This window comes from Euprymna scolopes, chromosome 9 (assembly GCF_053919585.1).
Source record: "Euprymna scolopes isolate OS-2025 chromosome 9, ASM5391958v1, whole genome shotgun sequence".
In the NCBI taxonomy this organism is placed as follows: domain Eukaryota; kingdom Metazoa; phylum Mollusca; class Cephalopoda; order Sepiida; family Sepiolidae; genus Euprymna; species Euprymna scolopes.
The window spans coordinates 80534445-80557172 of NC_136490.1; the positions used below are offsets into that span (position 1 = coordinate 80534445).

The following is a 22728-nucleotide window of genomic DNA, read 5'->3' on the forward strand; positions in this document are numbered from 1 at the left end:
ACCGCAGACGAAAGCACAAGTGAAGACGAGGTGTGTGTCGTCCCCTCTTGAAGAAGCATCCGGCAAAGACGATCACCACCCCCTTGTTATCTCTGATCATGAGATCTGGGGGGGGGGGATGGCTTACCGTACAAACGTCCTCGTGTCTGTCTGTCCTGTGAGTCACGTGCGTCGAGAAAGAAAGGAAGAGTCCATCATGGCGGCCGTGAAGTTTTGTCGTGAACGAAGTCTCGCAAGATCACGTGCGCCTGCCTTATAAAAATAGGTTACTTTTCCATAGGAGAGAATCGAGAAATCATTTGACGTTTGAGAAGCGGCAAAATCAGTTGGAAGAATTTGTGTGAGCAGTGATTTTTGCCTGTTGATCGATCACAAGTAGTAGCATCATTTAACCTGCTAAGTTTAGTTTGTCTTCTTTTTTAAGTAAAATGTTTGAAAACTCGACGACCACAAATCCTCATAACGAAATGGGTGCAAAACGTGAGAAAATCAAAATTACAAGAAAAAGTTTGTTCAAGGTTAGATTTTTAAAAAATTAAATTAGCTAGTAAACGTTTCAATCTAATTTATGTTAAAAACAAGAATTCTAGAACTTCACGACGCTCGATGCCCAATCATAGAAATTTACAAGGTTCACACAGGAGAAAACGTGTAATAGTTAATATTTAACTTGTTGAGGTCAATAATAGTGTAGTAAATAATATGTCGAAATATTCCTGATATTCCTTGTTCATTTGCTTTTGATCACGTAAAAAAAACAAAAAAAAACACACACACACACACACAATAGGCTACTAAAGTTCAGTTTGAAGAACAAAAAAAAGGATGACGTCAACAAAACTATTGCTTTCTTCAAATTTTTTCAAATACAAACAAAATTACGTTATGAAAAGACGTCACTAGAAATGTTGCAGATGACGAGATTCGTTTCAGTTTTTTTTTTTTTTTTTTTTTTGTATTGCGGCGAGCTTGCAAATAAACTTATAACTTGAAAACAGCAGTCAGCACACTAACAGAAAGAAAATAAAGATGTAATACTTTTGTTTGTTGAAAGATTCAAAATTCTTCCGAACAATTTTTTATTAATCAGGCATGTGTTGCTTGTAATTGATTATAATTAATCAATTATCAGTTTCAGGCTTCATACTGAATACTAAAAAGACGAAAAGAAATTTAAAAGAATTTTTTTTAAATCAGCTGTATCTGAAAACTAATGAAACAATAAGTAGTAAAAGCAATCCCTAATAAAATTACATCAAGAATTTTAAAAGTCTTTAAATTAATCAAGATCAAGCTATAAACTTTTTTTTTAATATACTTTAACGAGGATTATGTTCGCCAAAGTTATTTCAATATTATTAGCCGGGACCATTTTACAAGACATTTACATAAAATCCGAGGGGGGAATTTACCTTGGTAACTACTTAGAATTTTTTTTTAATGTTTAAAGAAAATCTAGACTTTATAAATTTAAAACAAAAAAAAAAATCAGTAAAGATGATAAAATATAATTTTTTATATTTTGTTTTTTAAAAATAAATCGGTTTTAATTCTATTTCATATACCTACTGTAGATTTAAATCTAAACATTTAATATATTTTAACTAAAATGAGAAATAAAAGTTACATTATAACATTTAAAATGGCACAGAGAAACAGATTTCATGATATGAAGAAATTACCTTTTTCAAAAAGTAGGAATCACTTTTCTATATAAATTTAACGCAAAATGAGCACCTACTTTCAGGCCACGTAGTGATATGGGGGGGGGGTCTGAAAACTTTTTCGGGTAACCCCCCTCCCCCCCATTAACTTTCCATTTTATCAATCACAAGTTTTCGTGTATGCGGAAAACGATCATCGCATTTAAATTTGCCGCAAACAAGTAGTTTTTCGGATATTAAGCAATGTAACGTTTTTGTTATCAGTGGTGGGGGGTGGCCATTTCTATACATGCAAACGCGCACATACGATACTTGTACAGTTTAGTCAAGACATTAAAAAATGAAAACATCGAAAAAAAGGTTATATTGTACGTATCCGTTTTGGACTGAAGATCTCCGAAAAAAAATTTCATTTAATTTGATCAAATAGTTTTTTTGTTTGTTTTTTTTTTTTTTTTTTTACAGCGGAAAAACAACACGTTCTTATGAGAGCGCGTTGAAGTCAGCCATTGTTAAATTTGCCAAAGCTGAACAGCATGCCACGGGGAGATAACTCAATGTAAAGTGCCGACACTCCCTCCCATCTTTAATTCTAGCTTTTCTTCCTAAAAATCGAACCTTTTGCTCGGTACCATAACAAATTGTTTTTTCGCTGTAAAAAACTACTTGATGAAATTAGGTGAATTTTTTTTCGGAGAACTTCGTTTCATAACGGATACGTGAAATATAACCTTTTTTCGATATTTTTTAATGTCTTGACTAAACTGTACAAGTACCACACATACTTCTGAAATGAAATATAATGAATTACATTGCTTAATATCCGGAAAACTACTTGTTTGCGGCCACTTTAAAATAAAAACAATTTATCACTATATGAACAAAAAGTGGGTGCTCATTGCTCATTTTACGTTAAATTTATATAGAAAAGCGATCCCTACTTTTTGAAAAAGTAATTTCTTCATATCATGAAAACTATTTCTCTGCGCCACTTTTAAATGTTACATTCGTTTTCAGCACCCCCGAAAACCTAAATAAGTTGTCATTGTAAAGTTTTTTTTTTGGGGGGGGGGGGATCTTGACATTAACCGGAATCATTAAGAAATTTACGCGGTTTTTTGTTGTTTTTTTATTTTTCACTTTATCAAAAACAAATTCATCAAAATTAAAACTAACATTTAACAAAATAATATCAAATTTAGATTTTTCAGTCGCTGTGAATTTTTTTTTTTTACTGTAGTAGTATCCTTATAAAATATATGCAGTTTATTTTATAAACAACAACCAAAGCAAGTTACTACTATCGATCATCAGCAATCCTTATGGATTACAAATGTTTTTAAATGCAATCGTAAAAATCAAAATTTAACAATAAGAAAAAATTTGTTTATGGTTTCATAATATTTAAATGAAAAATTCTGTCGAAATAAAAGTAACTTCTTTCAACCTAATTTAATTTTCAAGCATTCCAATAAATATATCGAATAAATAATTAAAAAAAAAAAAAACTAAAAAAAAAAAATATTCACCGAGAGCTTTGTCGAATTGTGAACTACGTCCAAACATCTTTTATATTTGTAATGTATTGTTGCTGAAGTCGATAGAAAAATGAATTCAGTGAGTGCGCGATATTCCTAAGTTGATTGCTCAAATTGGGTTTGTCGTTGGTCTCCGGAACACTAAGAGGACAGCAGCAAATAAATATGGCGATTTTAAGCTTTTTCTTACGTCATAATAAATCCAATCTAATAACACTAAAATTGTTTCTGAGATTTCTTTAAATAATCTCTATGAATTACAGATAACGTAAATAAAAAGAAAGAGAATTTAATACCAACAATAATAAATGAAAATGAAAAAGGTTTTTTTTGTTTGTTTTTATTTTGGTGACATAGGCCGAGGGCAAACGGAAGTGCAATGGAGATGACTAATAAAGTTCTCTGAAACACAAGTTGAAAACAGTTAAAAAAAAAAAAAAAAAAAAAATCTAACTCTCAACGATCGCGTTTATTCCTTTCTAAATGCTTTGTTGGAACCACCACTGAGATCAAGATGTGTCTTCTCATCGGGCCGCCTGGAGTGGGGAAAACTTTACTGATGAAAAGAATGCAAAGTATCCTCGTTGATAATCTGTTCTTTTTTACATTTTTATTTGTTTTACTTTCAAAACTAAATGGATTTTTTTTTGTTTTACTTTACACGAGCAGATGTGTTAAACATCTGAAAGTATTTACTTTCTAATATTCTGTTTTAATTTTATTTGTATCTTTCGAATAGTGGTGGAGTGGGTGTATACGATAGCGAAATTGGATTTTAACAACCCCCTTACACTCGTGTCGCACGCATCTTTTTCTATCTTTTATTATTATATTTATGATACGCTTGAACTTTCCTCCCAGATCGTTTTGTCGGAACGTATATTTGAATATTTTTGAAAGATCATCATATGAGATGTTAAACATGGGGGATCAGTTTGCATTGAATTTATATAGGAAACTCACACATCCCTTTAAAATACAAAACATTTGGTATTTTATTTATTTATTTATTTGGTAATGGTGAATAAAAGGAAACAGGAAGTTTTAAACACAACGGAAGTTGGCACATGGGGCTCTCAATTTAGCTATGGAAGCACAGAATAGAATCGATACTATTTTATTTTCAATTATTTTTATTTTTTATTGTTTTTCACCTCCTAATAATAAAAATATCAAAACGCGTAAACTTTTTTTTATCAATTATTATTATTTTATTTATTCATTTTTTTGGTACTAGTGCAGAGTGAGTGATCCGCCGCCGGACGTAAATAATAACGTTATTATTTATAAAGTCATTCTTAATATGGGGAGTGTTTTGTACCTATTCTATATTTCACCCTTACAATTGAATAAAAATAAACAAAACGGTACTGGTCGCGGTAAGAGTTCCCTGCCGAACACCCTAAAAAAACAATGACTTCTCCCCGCGCAGCCGCAAAGGACATATTTTAGTTGCCATAGTAACAACTTTTTATCGACATTGTTTTACTGTTTATGAATATTGAAATAAAATACATTACTACACATTTATTAATAATATCTCACTTTTAATCACTTTTATCGACTTTTTAAAACTTTTTTTTACTCTTTTTAAATGACAACGTTAATGTTTATGAATATTAAAATAAAATACATTACTAAACATTTATTAATATCTTTCTTTTTTTTTTACTGTTTATGTGTCAATTTTATCGACTTTTTCTTTTCTTATATTGAAATATTATATATATGAAATATTGAAATTATTCTTATATTGAATATTGAAATAAAAGACATTACTACACATTTATTAATATCTTCTTGAATATTAAAATAATTTCCCAACTTTTTTCATTTCAATGTGTTTTTAGTTTTGTGTGTTGAATGAAACTTTTTTTTTTTTTTTTCATTACAACAATAGTTATCGACCCCGGTTCTTTGGCTGACAATTTTTTTTAAATAATTGATAAAAAAGATCGTAATAGATTACGCAGGTTTAAATGTTTACTTTGACTACAACAGAGTATTTTTTTTTTTTTTTGTCTTACGTAGTTTTTAATGCAGTTTAATTAATCTAGAATAAAGTTTTTCATTCTTTTTGGGAGGAGGGGGTTCAATTATAGAACTTGTGGCTTAACAGGTGCTTCTGCAGTTTAATTAACCGTTTTTCCGTAAATAACGCGCTGACATTTAACGATTAGAATACCATTTAACATTTTTAGGAGATTTTATTGTTTTCTGTTTACATTGGGGGAGGAGGCGCGAGGTGCTTTTCTTTTCTTTTCTTCCTATTTTATTTCTTTTTTATTCTTTAATTTTAAATTGTCCACGGAAGATTCGTACACCATGCGAGAAGGCAGTTTGCTACGCAAATAGCACATTTAACAGAAGCTGTAAAATGGCGGAAAATAGTCCTCGGGTTCACCATGCAAACGGTAAATTTACAACGGGTTTGATTATCAGATTCATTGTCAGCGACATTGAATATGCCTAAAAAATAAATTAGAGTGATTGGTGTTCTGTTGTAGCGTAGCACTATATTTACCCTTTTCTTATATAAGGAGGTGAAAAAAAAATAAATATAAAATATAATTGAAAATTGTATCGATTCTGTGCTTCCATAGCTAAATTGAGAGACCCATCTGCCAACTTCCGTTGTGCTTAAAACTTCCTGTTCCCTTTTATTCACCATTACCATTTATTTTTTACTTTCTTTCCATCTCAACATTCACTGTTAAATTAACGACTTACATGGGTTTTCGGGTATGCTGAAAACGAATATCACGTTTAAATTTGGGGCAGATAAGTAGTTTTCTGGATATTAAAACCTTTATTATCCAATGTAGCCTATTATGTTTTTACTGGAGGCCATGTGTTTCCCAATTGAAAAGTACTAATGTGCATGTGTGTTACAAAACCCTCCTCATCCCCATGTTAAGAATGGCGAATGCCACTGACATTTATTAAGTAATACATTAGGGGAAAAATGTCTTAATATTCAGAAAACTACTTGTCTGTCCCAAATTTGAATGTGATGTTTGTTTTCAGCAGACCCTACAATCTATAAAAGTCATCATTTTAAAGATGAGTGTTAAGTTGAAAAGAAAGTTAAAAAAAAATTACCAAATATTTAAATGATAATAATAATAATAATCTATATATATATATAAAAGCGAAAATGTATGTGTGTATGTATGTATGCTTTTCCTCGATGTCCACAAAAGGCTTCTTTTAGAGAAGCACTTACTCAGTTCACAACTTCTTAAAACTTTTTATATCATCTATAAATGGTAATATCTCAGAGTTATCCACGGAGCTCGCCTGTCTATTTAATTTTATTGACTTTCAAACGTTAATTATTCGACATTTCCCACATCGGCACGTGTTACATTCGGTTTTCGGTATAAAAAAAAGCGAAACTCGACTCTAATCACAGGCCGAAAGCCAGTTGTCTCAAGAGAGCTAAGTAACGTTTGTTCAATGTCGACTTCGTCATATCAGACTGTAGCTTTCATTTCGCTCCTCCTAATAAACAGGGAGCATGTTTTTAAAAACAAACAAACCGATTTATTCACCTCATTCAAAACTGTCCCGCACAAAATCGTAACTGCTGAATACCTATCGCCGTCACATCAATCAAAAACGCGCACCTGTTTTTTTTAACACTTTACTATTTTCCAACTGCGCGTCATGAAGGCTTCGTTTTTTTTTTTCACGGGCACCTGTTTTTTTTTTTTTTTTTTTTTTCACATTTCCAGGTTTTTTTCACATACCCCGAAAAACATCCGGGCAACGCCAGGTACCCCTCGCTAGTCTATATATATAAAAGCGAAAATGTGTGTATGTTTGTGTGTATGTTTGTGTGTCTGCTAAAAACTTTCGACAGGCACAACAAAAATTCACAAACTTGGTCTCATATGAAAGCCCCACCTTCTGGACGCCAAATATCGAAAAATTGGCCCAAAGTGACCATCAGAAGTGCGTCAACTGATCGATTTTCTGCAGGGGGGGGGGGCCAAAAAAGTGACATTTAAATGTTAAACATTACATATTTTTAAATCGATTTATAACTGCCCCAAAAAATACGTCCGCCAACTCTTCTACATAAAGTATACACGCGGCCGTTTATTTTGGGTCAACTTGTATTTAAAACCCGCTGAGTCATGTCACGTGATCTTGACGTCAGCAACCTCTAATGGTGGTCTGAATTTAAAAATGTTATTATCGGTAAAAAAAAAATTAATTAAAGCTAAACTATGAACTTCTACGCTATGGCAACGTTACCAAAGTTATTACCACATTCAAAATAGGTAGATACAATAGTTAAACGAAAAATAAGCCAAGCCAAACATGTGAAGTAAAAAAAAAAAATATGCTTACAAAAAATATTAACGATCGAAGTTTTTTTTTTAAATAAAAACAGCCAGACGCCATTTTCCAGTCTTTACAGTAAGGCAGACGAACTGAGAGAGAGAGAGAGAGTGAGAGAAAGACGCAAACAGAGAGAGAGAGAGAGATGTCGAGACAGAAAACGAGAAAAGCGTTAACTTTTTCACCTCGAAATCGACAATTTTCAACTGGGGGGAGGGTCAACAACGCCTGCGTCAGATGACGTCATGACGTTGTGACCTGATTTACTTTTTAAATAGTTGATAAACCAAACAAACTTTAAAGACGTCACTTTATCTAAGGTAGTTAAGACCTTGGTTCATTATCTAAAAAAAAAAAAAAAAAAAAAAACCATCTCACACCACGATTTGAACCCAAAGGTTCGAATCGTGGTGTGAGATAATTTTTTTTTTTCGATTTTTTTAATTCAAATATTGAACCCTGTATTATTTAAGCCATTTTTCACGTAACGTTCGTTCATTTTTTCTGTTTTAATCGTTCGTTTGCCTTATGTTATTTTTTTTTGTGTTTTACCCCCTCCTCCCCCGCTTAATTAAAACGTTGTTTTCTTTTCTTACTTCGCTTATAACAATGCTTACATCGTCATCGTCGTCGTCGTAACGCTCAACAACTTTCAAACATCTTTCACTTCTGGCTGGCCGATTTTATTTTCAAACTTCGCCTCAGGGTTCGGCTTCGATCCTACCTCAAGCCTCGTTTTGAATCCAAGGCTTACAGGTGCTTTGAATTTTTTTGGTATTTTTTTTTATGATGAGAGTACCAAGCATAAACACCCAAACCTCCCCATGTTAAGAAGGGCTTTCAGAATAAACACCTCCAACCTCGAAAGCCGTTCCATACATGGGAAGGCTGGGGTGCTTATACTACGCTGGGTACACTCGTAAAAAAATGCCAAAAAATTCCAAACAAAGCAAAGAAGATGCCGCCATTTTTTTTTTTTTTCAACTCCGCTTGGAAAAACTGAATTTTTGAGATTAAGAGCAATAAAAATTACTTGAAAACAAAAACAAATGAGCCATGTAGGTATAAAATTAAGTTTTATTAGCTACAGTAACATTTATTTCTTGTATATATTTATTTTTATACAAAAAAAGTTGTTTGTTGGTTTTTCTGCTAAATTACCAAATTTCTATATCTCTCTCTCCACCTGTCTCTATGTTCTCTCCTTTCCTCTCCCCTTTTTACTGTCTTTCTCTGTAAACCTTTTAGTATCTTTTGCCTAACTCATTCCTCTCTTTTGTTTTACTGTGGTGAAAAAATGTAATTCAGATACTTTTTTAATACACATGAAAAATTGAAATAGCTTAAAATATTTCAATATTGGTATACATAGAAAGACCTTGATGAGCTAAGAAAGAATCTTTTTAAATTTTAAAAATCTGATTAAGATTAAGGAAGTTATGACTATTTTTATGCCTCACACATTTGGATATTTTCCCCTCTTTAAGACCATATGCGTTTCATCACATTTTTTACACTACTTTTTCAGTAAAACTGTCATATCTTTGTTAAAACACAAGACTAAGAAATGAAATTTACCATATAAGTGTATTTTTGTACAAGGAATCAGAATATGTGACTGAAAATATCCAAAAGTTCATGGTTTCCAAATAATCTGCAGTAAATGTGCATAAATATGCTGCAATTCCTTAAAAATGCCATGTATCCATAAACAGAAAAGAAGTTGAATTGTAATGTGCTTTATGTACAAAAAACTTAAATCTAAACATAGGACCATTTAAAAATGAATATATTGCAATATTTCTTTGGTATTATTGTAGATGAACACCCAACCCCTTCTGACCACTCCTCCAAAATGTGATTCTACTTTTTTAGGCAATTATGAAATGTATGAAATGCCATGAAAAATTTTAATGGAAAGATGAACAAATTATTTTAGAATTTAATGTAAAATAATTCCCCATTACAGGTCACTCTAGCGTTTTAGGGCAGTTAACTTTTTTTTTCTATGAGAGATAAATCCTGTATGCTTTTTGTTTTGTTAAGACAATTATGTGTGGTTTTAAGAGGATTTCTATGCAATGAGAATATGGGGAGGGATTGCCATTCGGACTTTGAATTAATTGTAGGGCTAAGGAAAATTATGTGTGAACATATTGAAGACTTGACAGAAACAAAACCAACAAAAACAATATTAGAGGGGGCGATTAGTTTCACAAAAATTTAATGTAAAATAATTCATCATTTCCAGGCCATTCTATCATTTTAGGACAGTTAATTTTTATGGGAGATAAATCATGTGCATTTTTTTTTAAGGAAGGATCTATTTTTTGTTTGTTTTAGACGCTTGTATGTGGCTTACAGAGGTATTTTGTTGGGGGGGGGAGTTGCCACTCGAACTTAGTGCTATTGTTAGGGTTAAAGAGTGTTTTAGGAGGAGACTTGTCACTCATAACTTGAGTTAGAGGTGAGGTTAAGAGAGCTTTTTTTCAAAGAGAGCGTTCATCACTCATATTTACTGTTAGTGGTTCATAATTATTGGCTTTTGAAAATGTTATGGATTAAATTTGGAATATCATATTACTATTAAATATGTAAACTTATGTCAAAAAAAAATATATATATATAACAAATAAATGTTATGCAAAGCATTAAGTGAGATAAGTTACTTTTCTACCTAACTGAATAAGTTTTTACTGTTTTTATTTAATGTAAAATATTTATTCGATTCGAAAAGTAGATAATATTCAGCAGCGCTACCCGAAAAGAAAATATGGCCGTAACTTCTATTTATATTTTTCAAGTCTTGATAATCACTTCAAAATAAGAAATAAAGCAAAATGGTGAATGAAATCACAGCCACCGAGAGTAAGAAGGACTGTTAACTGAAAAATGTCTGCAGGTAATGTAGGTAAGATTTGTCAGACTGTCAGTACTATACAAGGGCCATTTGAAAAAGAGCAATAAAAGATTTTTAAAAAGAAAAAGGAACACAGTTCGATTAATACTGAAACTGAACTTTATTCAATATAAAATATAAACATTATCTATGTAAAATTAAGTAATTTTAAAGCAATATACAATTTAATACTGATAAAACTGAATTATGAATTTAGGGAACAAACAATTAAAGAAACATTAAACAAATATTTTTTGGCCTTTGGAACAAGATCAGTGTAGTATCTGTTTTGATGCTACATTTTACCTTTTCTGTCTTCGATTGGGGGAGGAGAAATCTTTCATGACTGAGATTATTTTTGTTCCTATCCAGAGTGCCTCTTATTGGGAAGCTGGATTTTCCCCACAAGATTATATGTTGAAATATTTAAATAACTATTACTTTAAATAAAGAAATTATATTTAAAGTTTTGGTTTTCTGTTCTTCTATATCCATTTTTTTCCCATGTTTTTCATCAAAATGTGTAGCGTATTAATTGTCTCACAAGCCATCATCTGTGGTGTTCCCTGGAGGACCAAGTGACAAGTCTCCCCAGATTTCCAGTGTTCTCCACCTTTTGCCCACTTGTGCAGATGATTACATGTTATCGCAACAGCCGTTGTCACTGATTTCTCGTTGGCATTGACCATTGGTGTTTCCTGGGGTTTGGGTGACAAAATGCCTCCCCAAGGTACCAGATTTGAACTGCACACTTCCAGTGGAGATTTGGTCAGTACTCTCTCACCTTGGTCTTTCCATCCTCTCTGACCCTTCACAACTAGTTGGTGTGGTGTGGCGCCAGTCGATGTCATCTACACCAGTTTTTTTATTATTATTACTATTATTAATTATGATAATAATAAGGGTGCTTGTGCAGTGTACGCACATGTATTTTAAATATTATTTTCAAGTTAAATTAAATTTTAGGTTTGTATTACTGTACACATAGATTCGAAAAAGTTGTCAAAAAACAAATATATCATAAATAAATGTTATCAAAGGGAAGATAAGTTACTCTTCTACCTATCTGGGAAGGTTTTTAGTAGTTTTACTCACTTTAAAACGTGTAATCGCTTCGAAAATCATACAATGTTTATCAATATATTTTAAAAAGAAAAATGTCGGCATGTTTGTAACTTATCTTACCTCTGATAACATTTATTTGTTATATATTTCTTTTTTGACAACTTTTTCGAATCTATGTGTACAGTAAAACAAACTCGTTATGTAAATTATTTACAGTTAAAATGTTATAAAAAACAAAAAAATTGAAGCTGTAGTCCATTAATGTAGCTGGGTCGCATAGCGACAAATCAATGGCTGAGTATGTACCTGAGGCAGGGTGGAGATATGTATTGGAGTTTTGGTTCATGAGGGACAGATTGTTATTGTTGATGATATTTTCTAGTTTTTTTACCTTTTATGTCTGTTTTATTGCTTCCCCATATGATGTTGTGGCTGTTGAAGTCTCCTAGTAGGATGTATGGTTTAGGAAGTTGTTCTATTATTTTGTTAACTTCGGCTTCATTTATGGGGTCATGTGGTGAGATATACATGGAGCAAATGTTGATAGTTTTATGTAAAGTGGTTTTCACAGCAATTGCTTGTAATGTGGTGTCTAGAGTTATTTCGCTCTGAGGGATGTTTCTAACTAGAATCGATACACCTCCGGAGGCCCTCTGTCCAGTATTGTGTATAAAGTTGTATTGGGTGTAGTCTTTTATAGTGATGTTATCGTGTGTCTTTAGGAAGGTTTCCTGGAGGCAGATGATAACAGGTCGTAGTTTAGATATCAACAGTAGCAAGTCGTTTATGTTTGCCTTTAAGTCCTCGGCAGTTCCATTGAATGATAGTTTGAGTTTTTTTTATTGTGTTCTGTCATTTTATTTGTCTGGGGGTGTTTTGTCTTCTACTTCCATCTCCTCCAGTGTTCCTATTTTGTTTCCTCCTCTTGAGGTTGATTGGGATCTAGATCTTGGTTTGTTTGTTTTTTCTTTAGTTTTCGTTTTATTAGGTGATGGTGTTGTTTCATTTGATTTGTTTATAAGGGTTGTTTTCATTTGGTGAGTTTTTTCTTTTTCTTTGTTTGATTTAATTTGAGTTTTTTGATTTGTTGGTTCTGTTTTTTTGTTGTACTCTCTTTTGTAGACTGATTATTTCCAGAGTTCAGGATTAGTGTTTTAATTTCTTTCATTAGGTCTTTCATCTCTTTTATCAATTGAGATATTTCTTCAGTTTTTATTTCTGGAGGATTTTTTGTATATCTTTGACAACTTTGATTTCTGTTTATTTTAGCATTCTTGGTTACTTCTGAGTATCTTGTGTTCATAATTTTCCTGGCTTCCGGGAAGGTTATATTTTTTGTGTACTTTATTGTTGTTATTTCTTTTTCTTTTAGCCATGTTTTGCATCCTTTGAAGTCAGCTGAATGGTTTTCCTTATAGTTTGAGCATTTGGGGTCTTTTTTGCAGTCACTTTGTTTTGAGTTTTCACCACATCTTATACATATTGGTGATTTGGTGCATTTGGATTGGTGATGTCCAAATTGTTGACAATTGTAGCACCTTAGAAGGTTTGGGATGTATTTTTCAACGTTCACTTTTAGGTATCCGATTTTAATCTCACTTGGGGGGTTTGTGGAGTCAAAGGAGAGTATATATGTATTTGTCAATATAGTTTCTGCATTTCGTTTTATTCTTATTCTTTTTACATCTGTAACACTTTGGGATGCTAGATTAGATAAAATTTCCTCAGTCGAGCAATTTGATAGTTCGCTGCATCTAATGACTTCTTTTGAGGAGTTTAGGTATGGGTGGGGATAAGTTTTAATTTTGATATTGTTAAAGGTTTGCCATTTGAGAATTTCTTTAGCTTGTGTTTTTTGTTTCAATTCAATAAGTATGGTGTTATTTTGCAGTCTTTATTATTTTGGGTTTTATTTTTTGAGAGAAAATTTTTTCATTGTAAAAGGTGAAATTTTATTTATTTCATTTTTTTCAAGTGTTTCCATTACTAAAAATATTGTGTTTTCATTGATTAAGCAATTCTGTTCGTCCTCTGAACTTGAGATGTCGGAAACATCAGAGAAGTTTCTTTTTTGGGGGGTTTTGGGGGTAAAAAAAAGCCATAATCAAAAAGGTTGTTTTTTTTTCATCATCTTTGCTCCAGACCCACCTCGGAGCCCTATATGGGAAGCGCCTGGGGGGAAATCTATTCGCCCAGGCTCAACAAGGATACAAAGGTGATATACTCGATTTATGTGATATCATTTATGAGCACCTGTTTTCCTTTCATGTTACTTTGGGATACAAAGTAATTTAAAGGGTTTGCAGCCATGTCATAGATATTTCACTTCATCGATTGACCCTCAGCCACCGCTTTCCACCATATATTAGGGAGTAGATGTTATTTGTGGGGAAGGGATAGGCATATTGTGTTGATGATAGGTTTATGGGGTGGGCGATATATGGTGGGGCTTGACGTGACCAGCCGATTGGTCGGATTGGGCCCCTCCGACCGCCCGTCTAGCCCAGTAAGGGCCAAAGTGGTGTGTTGGGAAGTAGGGGTACTAAATCCTGACCTCCAAATTTCTCAACCACCAGGATTCCGTCCTAAGGGTATTACGGGTCGCTACCTACGGCCAACAGGTAGCCCCATTGAGGGACTTCTAGCAATACACATGAAAAAATTGAAATAGCTTGAAATATTTCAATATTGGTATGCATAGAAAGAGCTTGATGAGCTAAGAAAGAATCTTTTTAAATTTTTAAAATCTGATTAAAATTAAGGAAGTTATGGCTATTTTTGTGCCTCACACGTTTGGATATTTTTCCCTCTTTAAGACCATATGCGTTTCGTCACATTTTTTACACTACTTTTTCAGTAAAACTGTCATATCTTTGTTAAAACACAAGACTAAGAAATGAAATTTACCATATAAGTGTATTTTTGTACAAGGAATCAGAATATGTGACTGAAAATATCCAAAAGTTCATGGTTTCCAAATAATCTGCAGTAAATGTGCATAAATATGCTGCAATTCCTTAAAAATGCCATGTATCCATAAACAGAAAAGAAGTTGGAGAACTCAAAGTTGAATTGTAATGTGCTTTATGTACAAAAAACTTAAATCTAAACATAAGACCATTTAAAAATGAATATATTGCAATATTTCTTTGGTATTATTGTAGATTAACACCTTCTGTTTAACCCCACTCAACTCCTTCTGACCACCCCTCCAAAATGTGATTCTACCTTTTTAGGAAATTATGTATAAAATGCCATGAAAAACTTTAATGAAAGATAAACAAATTATTTTAGAATTGAATGTAAAATAATTTCCTATTACAGGTCATTCTAGCATTTTAGGGCAGTTAACTGTTTTTTTTTTCTATGGGAAAATATGCATGCTTTTTTTTTTTTTTAATTTTTTTTTTAAGATGATTATGTGTAGTTTTAAGAGGGTTTCTATGCAATGAGAATATGGGGAGGGTTGCCATTCGGACTTTGAATTAATTGTAGGGCTAAGGAAAATTATGTGTGAACATACTGAAAACTTGACAGAGACAAAGCTAACAAAAACAATATTAGAGGGGGAGCGGTTAGTTTCACAAAAATTTAATGTAAAATAATTCACCATTTCCATGCCATTCTATCATTTTAGGACAGTTAACCAATTTATTTTCATGTGTATTTTTCTTTAAGGAAGGATCTATTTTTTGTTTGTTTGTTTTAGATGCTTGTATGTGGCTTACAGAGGTATTTTGTTGGGGGGGGGCTTGCCACTCGAACTTAGTGTTATTGTTAGGGTTAAAGAGTATTTTAGGAGGAGACTTGCCACACATAATTTGGATTAGAGGTGAAGTTAAGAGAGCTTTTTTCAAAGAGAGCGTTCACTCATATTTACTGTTAGCGGTTCATAATTATTGGCTTTTGAAAATGTTATGGATTAAATTTGGAATATCACATTACTATTAAATATGTAAACTTATGTAAATAAGGATGTGAAACTTTACAAGAATTAGGACAAACAGACAAAAATAATTTCTAACTGCTTTTAAAATTTCAAGAATATTGATATAGATTTTGAGGGTTTGTATTACTATACACATAGATTCGAAAAAGTTGTCAAAAAACAAATATATAACAAATAAATGTTATCAAAAGCAAGATAAGTTACTACATTTATATTCATATTTTCATATTAATTTTATTAATTTATTTTTATTTCGGACTATTAGTCTCATCTTTATTAGTTGTTGTTTTTCATCTTTTATTGGTTTGTTTATTCACAACGTTTCGGCCAACTATTCCTCTGGCCTTCGTCAGGAGGAACTTCGAATCTCCTAACTGCATTCTCAGCCATCACTGCCATCCGTAGTTGTTGTCGTCTCACCACATTTTGGCCAAGTAAACCTCTGGCACGCTTTGGGTGGGATTGAAACCGCTATCTTCAGACAATGTTCATCTGGAACTGTAGAGATTCAACGTCTCTATCAACTGCGCCACGGGCCCCGAAGGGCGATCAAGGTTGGATTCTTTGATCTTATAAATCCACGTTTATTTATTATCTGATCTTCCATAGTCGGGTCCGTACTGATTGGTATATATAGTCTGAAATAAAAATAAATTAATAAAATTAATATATATAATGCTCATCTCAAAAATGAATTCCAATTAAGGAATAATATATATCATATTTTCATGTCTTTCTTAATTCATTCTTGAATAAAAATGAAAGAACGCATGTTGTTTACACTGTCGCTGCTACTAATATTAACTTCATTTGTCCAAATTCGAGAATTAGAAAAGTTTTTTTGGGGAGTAGGTCCTTTTAAATTATTATCAATTATCGCGGTCCTACTCAACATACAATAATACTTTTAATTAGCAATACACATGAAAAAATTGAAATAGCTTAAAATATTTTAATATTTGTATACATAGAAAGAGCTTGATGAGCCAAGAAAGAATCTTTTTAAATTTTAAAAATCTGATTAAAATTAAGGAAGACTATTTTTGTGCCTCACGTTTGGATATTTTCCCCTCTTTAAGACCATATTTTTAAGATCACATATTTAAGACCATATCTTTTACACTACTTTTTCAGTAAAACTGTCATATCTTTGTTAAAACACAAGATTAAGCAATGAAATTTACCATATAAGTGTATTTTTGTACAAGGAATCAGAATATGCAACTGAAAATATCCAAAAGTTCATGGTTTCCAAATAATCTGCAGTAAATGTGCATAAATATGCTGTAATTCCTTAAAAATGCCATGTATCCATAAACAGAAAAGAAGTTGGAGAACTCAAAGTTGAATTGTAATGTGTTTTATGTACAAAAAACTTAAATCTAAACATAGGACCATTTAAAAATGAATATATTGCAATATTTCTTTGGTATTATTGTAGATTAACACCTTCTGTTTAACCCCACTCAACCCCTTCTAACCACCCCTCGAAAATGTGATTCTACCTTTTTAGGCAATTATGTATGAAATGTCATGAAAAAATTTAATGAAAGATAAACAAATTATTTTAGAATTTAATATAAAATAATTCCCCATTACAGGTCACTCTAGCGTTTTAGGGCAGTTAACCGGGGGTTTTTTTTTATGGGAGATAAATCCTATATGCTTTTTATTTTATTTTTTTTAAGATAATTATGTGTGGTTTTAAGACGGTTTCTATGCAATGAGAATATGGGGAGGATTGCCATTCGGACTTTGAATTAATTGTAGGGCTAAGGAAAATTATGTGTGAACATACTGAACACTTGACAGAAACAAAAACAATATTAGAGGGGGGGGGCGGTTAGTTTCACAAAAATTTAATGTAAAATAATTCACCATTTCCAGCATTTTAGGACAGTTAACCAATTTATTTTTTATCTGCATTTTTCTTTAAGGAAGGATCTATTTTTTGTTTGTTTTAGACGCTTGTATGTGGCTTACAGAGGTATTTTGCTGGAGGGGGGGGCACTCGAACTTAGTGTTATTGTTAGGGTTAAAGAGTATTTTAGGAGGAGACTTGCCACACATAATTTGGATTAGAGGTGAAGTTAAGAGAGCTTTTTTTCAAAGAGAGCGTTCACTCATATTTACTGTTAGCGGTTCATAATTATTGGCTTTTGAAAATGTTATGGATTAAATTTGGAATATCACATTACTATTAAATATGTAAACTTATGTAAATAAGGATGTGAAACTTTACAAGAATTAGGACAAACAGACAAAAATAATTTCTAACTGCTTTTAAAATTTCAAGAATATTGATATAGATTTTGAGGGTTTGTATTACTATACACATAGATTCGAAAAAGTTGTCAAAAAACAAATATATAACAAATAAATGTTATCAAAAGCAAGATAAGTTACTACATTTATATTCATATTTTCATATTAATTTTATTAATTTATTTTTATTTCGGACTATTAGTCTCATCTTTATTAGTTGTTGTTTTTCATCTTTTATTGGTTTGTTTATTCACAACGTTTCGGCCAACTATTCCTCTGGCCTTCGTCAGGAGGAACTTCGAATCTCCTAACTGCATTCTCAGCCATCACTGCCATCCGTAGTTGTTGTCGTCTCACCACATTTTGGCCAAGTAAACCTCTGGCACGCTTTGGGTGGGATTGAAACCGCTATCTTCAGACAATGTTCATCTGGAACTGTAGAGATTCAACGTCTCTATCAACTGCGCCACGGGCCCCGAAGGGCGATCAAGGTTGGATTCTTTGATCTTATAAATCCACGTTTATTTATTATCTGATCTTCCATAGTCGGGTCCGTACTGATTGGTATATATAGTCTGAAATAAAAATAAATTAATAAAATTAATATATATAATGCTCATCTCAAAAATGAATTCCAATTAAGGAATAATATATATCATATTTTCATGTCTTTCTTAATTCATTCTTGAATAAAAATGAAAGAACGCATGTTGTTTACACTGTCGCTGCTACTAATATTAACTTCATTTGTCCAAATTCGAGAATTAGAAAAGTTTTTTTGGGGAGTAGGTCCTTTTAAATTATTATCAATTATCGCGGTCCTACTCAACATACAATAATACTTTTAATTAGCAATACACATGAAAAAATTGAAATAGCTTAAAATATTTTAATATTTGTATACATAGAAAGAGCTTGATGAGCCAAGAAAGAATCTTTTTAAATTTTAAAAATCTGATTAAAATTAAGGAAGTTATGACTATTTTTGTGCCTCACGTTTGGATATTTTCCCCTCTTTAAGACCATATTTTTAAGATCACATATTTAAGACCATATCTTTTACACTACTTTTTCAGTAAAACTGTCATATCTTTGTTAAAACACAAGATTAAGCAATGAAATTTACCATATAAGTGTATTTTTGTACAAGGAATCAGAATATGCAACTGAAAATATCCAAAAGTTCATGGTTTCCAAATAATCTGCAGTAAATGTGCATAAATATGCTGTAATTCCTTAAAAATGCCATGTATCCATAAACAGAAAAGAAGTTGGAGAACTCAAAGTTGAATTGTAATGTGTTTTATGTACAAAAAACTTAAATCTAAACATAGGACCATTTAAAAATGAATATATTGCAATATTTCTTTGGTATTATTGTAGATTAACACCTTCTGTTTAACCCCACTCAACCCCTTCTAACCACCCCTCGAAAATGTGATTCTACCTTTTTAGGCAATTATGTATGAAATGTCATGAAAAAATTTAATGAAAGATAAACAAATTATTTTAGAATTTAATATAAAATAATTCCCCATTACAGGTCACTCTAGCGTTTTAGGGCAGTTAACCGGGGTTTTTTTTTTATGGGAGATAAATCCTATATGCTTTTTATTTTATTTTTTTTAAGACAATTATGTGTGGTTTTAAGACGGTTTCTATGCAATGAGAATATGGGGAGGATTGCCATTCGGACTTTGAATTAATTGTAGGGCTAAGGAAAATTATGTGTGAACATACTGAACACTTGACAGAAACAAAAACAATATTAGAGGGGGGGCGGTTAGTTTCACAAAAATTTAATGTAAAATAATTCACCATTTCCAGCATTTTAGGACAGTTAACCAATTTATTTTTTATCTGCATTTTTCTTTAAGGAAGGATCTATTTTTTGTTTGTTTTAGACGCTTGTATGTGGCTTACAGAGGTATTTTGCTGGAGGGGGGGCACTCGAACTTAGTGTTATTGTTAGGGTTAAAGAGTGTTTTAGGAGGAGACTTGCCACCCATAACTTTAGTAGGTGGGTTGCTAACAGTATTTTGTTTTACTATTTATTTTTAAGTCATTATCAAGACTTCAAATATTTAAGTGTCAACAAACTGACATTTGTTTTGTTCTCAGGAAATGCTCAACAGTCAACACTATTTGTGCATTTCTATTACTTGCCATAGAGGTACGAAAAAGTTGTCCAAAAAATAAAAAATAAAATTATAACAAATGAATGTTATGCAAAGCATGTTTTTATTTAGTGTAACATGTTTATTTAGCTAAAAAAACATACAGTGCTTACCGATGTATTGGAAAGTTAAAAATGGTGGCCGACTATCTCTTTCACATGGTAAGTTTGGGAAAATGAGCTCAAAATAAAAACTAAACAAAATACTCTTAAAACCCCGCCAAATATATATCCGCCTATGTCATGGTAACATATATTGAGTGAGTTTCTAACAGTATTTTGTCTGGTTTTTTATTTATAACTCATTTTCCCAAACTTACCACCTCAAAGAGAGAGTTGGCCGCCATTTTGAATTTTCGAATACATCGGTAAACACTGTTTTTCGAGCTGAATAAACATGTTACATTAAATATAAACACTAAAAACATCCAGTTAGGTAGAAAAGTAACTTATCTTGCCTTTGATAACATTTATTTGTTATATATTTGTTTTTTGACAACTTTTTCAAATTTATGTGTATAACAAGATTTATGTGTATAACGAGATTTTCATACATCTTTTGATTTTGAAAAAAACATTTGTGGCTGTTCGCAGTAAAACATTGTTTTAATTCGCTGTTCAAAACTAATGCAATGAATAAAAATGCATGCAAGCTATATATCTACAAAAGTTTACTTTGTTTTTTAACCATGTTTTTAAATTTGACCAGAAATGTGAGAAATTATAATGGATTCATAATGCCGAATTGGTTGGGATTGTTGTTATTATACATTCTGAAAACCGAATAGTTCTAAACTAATGTTATTCTGATAACATTCTCTAATTAAACTTATCAGAACATTTATATTCATATTTTCATGTTTTTCTTAATTCGTTCGTGAATAAAAATTAAAGAGTGCGTATTGTTTATACTGTGCTATGATTAATACTACAACTGCTGCAGTGCTACTAATACTAACTTAATTTGAAACAAATAAACATTTTTTTCGGGTAGGTCCTTTTAAATTATTATTAATTACTGCGGTCCTACTCAACATAAAATAATACTTTTAATTGATAAAGGTAGTAAAAAGAATGATTTATTTACTAGTGGGTGTCCGATGAAATTTTTTTTCAAAATGTTCGATACTCGGCAACAAAAAAAGAAATGGTCAAAAATATTTCGAACACTTGACAGTATTAAGATTAACACCTCCTCTGATTGGTTTCCAAATTTCATAACGATATTTTTCATACAATCATGGTACGGGCCTTTAGAAAACAGGAAGGGTCATTCATTATAAAACCTTACTGAAAACGCCATTTTATGACATTCACATTTTTATCACTTTATTTGCTTAAAACTCTTAAAATATATAATGTACATTCATATTTATTAATTCATTTGAAAGTATATTCATTTCCGAACAAAACAATAATAATTTGAAGACTTGAAGTACTTTGGTTTGAAAAATATGGCTATTTTAGTAGAACTACCTTGAAATCTGTAATTATCCAAAGCGTTTTTTCGTCCGTGTGTATTACTATTTTAATTGATAAAGGTAGTAAAAAGATTGAGTTACTTACTAGTGGGTGTCTGAAGAAATGTTTTCTCAAAATGTTCGATACTCGTCATATTAAAGTCTTATTTTCAACACAAAAAAAAAAAGAAATGGTCAAAAATATTTCGGACACTTGACAGTATTAAGATTAACACCTTTTCTGATTGTTTCCCAAATTTCATGACAAAAAAGTGATTGTATAATCATGGTACGGGTCTTTAGAAATCAGGGAGGGTCATTACAAAACCTTACTGAAAACGCCATTTTATGACGTTCTCATTTTTATCACTTTATTTGCTTAAAACTCTTAAAATATATAATGTACATTCATATTTACTAATTCATTTGAAATTATATTCATTTCCGAACAAAACAGTAGTAATTTGAAGACTTGAAGTGCTTTGGTTTGAAAAATATGGCTATTTTAGTAGAACTACCTTGAAATCTGTAATTATCCAAAGCATTTTTTCTGTCTGTGTGTATTACTATTTAAATATACTGTGTTCTCATATTTGTTGCTTTATACTCCAAATAGAAAAAAACAGTGACATTCTTGAATAAAGGTGATTACGTTCTCACCACCCACTTTCACAATAATACGAAAAGAAATTAAAAAAAATAAAAAATCTTGAACACATATATATATATATATATATATATATATAATAAAATAATTTTTAAATCTTAAACTGCTTCAGCCAATTTTAGAACTGACATTATATACCCCATTTCTAAAATATATATATATGCAATGAAGTAATTTTTAGATCAAAACTGCTTCGATCAGCATGGGAACTTATTCCATATACTCCCTCTTAAAAATATATATATGAAATAAAGTTATTTGGAAATCGTAAACTTCTTCAGCAATTTCTGGAACGTACTTCATATACCAACCCGTCTTTATATAATGGGCAAACGTCTATGTGTTTGTATGTCGTCTAAAAACTTTTGTTATCCATATCAAACAGGCACAAATATGGCACTGTTAAAAAGAGTGATCTCTTTGACACATAATATTGAAAAATTGGAAAAAAAATCATCAATTATTTTGTGTAGAAATGTTTTGTTTGAAAGAGGGGGTCAGATTAAAAACTTGCTTTTGACGCTGTTTGCAAATGGTGCATGCATGAAACATCATTTCAGTCTTTCATTTTAAAAAGCTAAATTTGCAGCGTGACAAGATCTGTGTCCCCCCTCTTAAAAATATATATGAAATAAAGTAATTTTTAGATCGTAAACTGCTTCAGTCATTATTTTTTTATCTGGATGCTATACTGA

The 22728-nt window shown here is 31.5% G+C and overlaps 2 protein-coding genes across 7 annotated transcripts in view; one reads left to right on the top strand and one right to left on the bottom strand.

Moving 5' to 3' along the window:
- The window catches only part of LOC145284726 (hepatocyte growth factor-regulated tyrosine kinase substrate-like), a 344930-nt gene extending 341561 nt beyond the window's left edge, over positions 1-3369 (bottom strand). For 2 of the 4 annotated variants that reach the window (XM_080133655.1, XM_080133654.1), the window contains exon 1: positions 3194-3367. In XM_080133655.1, the coding sequence (XP_079989781.1) occupies positions 3194-3230 (37 nt within the window). In that variant the 5' untranslated portion in view covers positions 3231-3367. Of the gene's footprint in view, positions 1-3193 lie in introns of all 4 variants that reach the window. The other 2 variants (XM_080133657.1, XM_080133656.1) reach the window with 1 other exon arrangement.
- Positions 3370-3550: 181 nt separating this feature from the next.
- LOC145284728 (ADP-ribosylation factor-like protein 16) overlaps positions 3551-22728 on the top strand; it is a 301276-nt gene continuing 282098 nt past the window's right edge. For 2 of the 3 annotated variants that reach the window (XM_080133659.1, XM_080133658.1), the window contains exon 1: positions 3552-3777. In XM_080133659.1, the coding sequence (XP_079989785.1) occupies positions 3717-3777 (61 nt within the window). In that variant the 5' untranslated portion in view covers positions 3552-3716. Of the gene's footprint in view, positions 3778-22728 lie in introns of all 3 variants that reach the window. The other variant, XM_080133660.1, reaches the window with a different exon arrangement.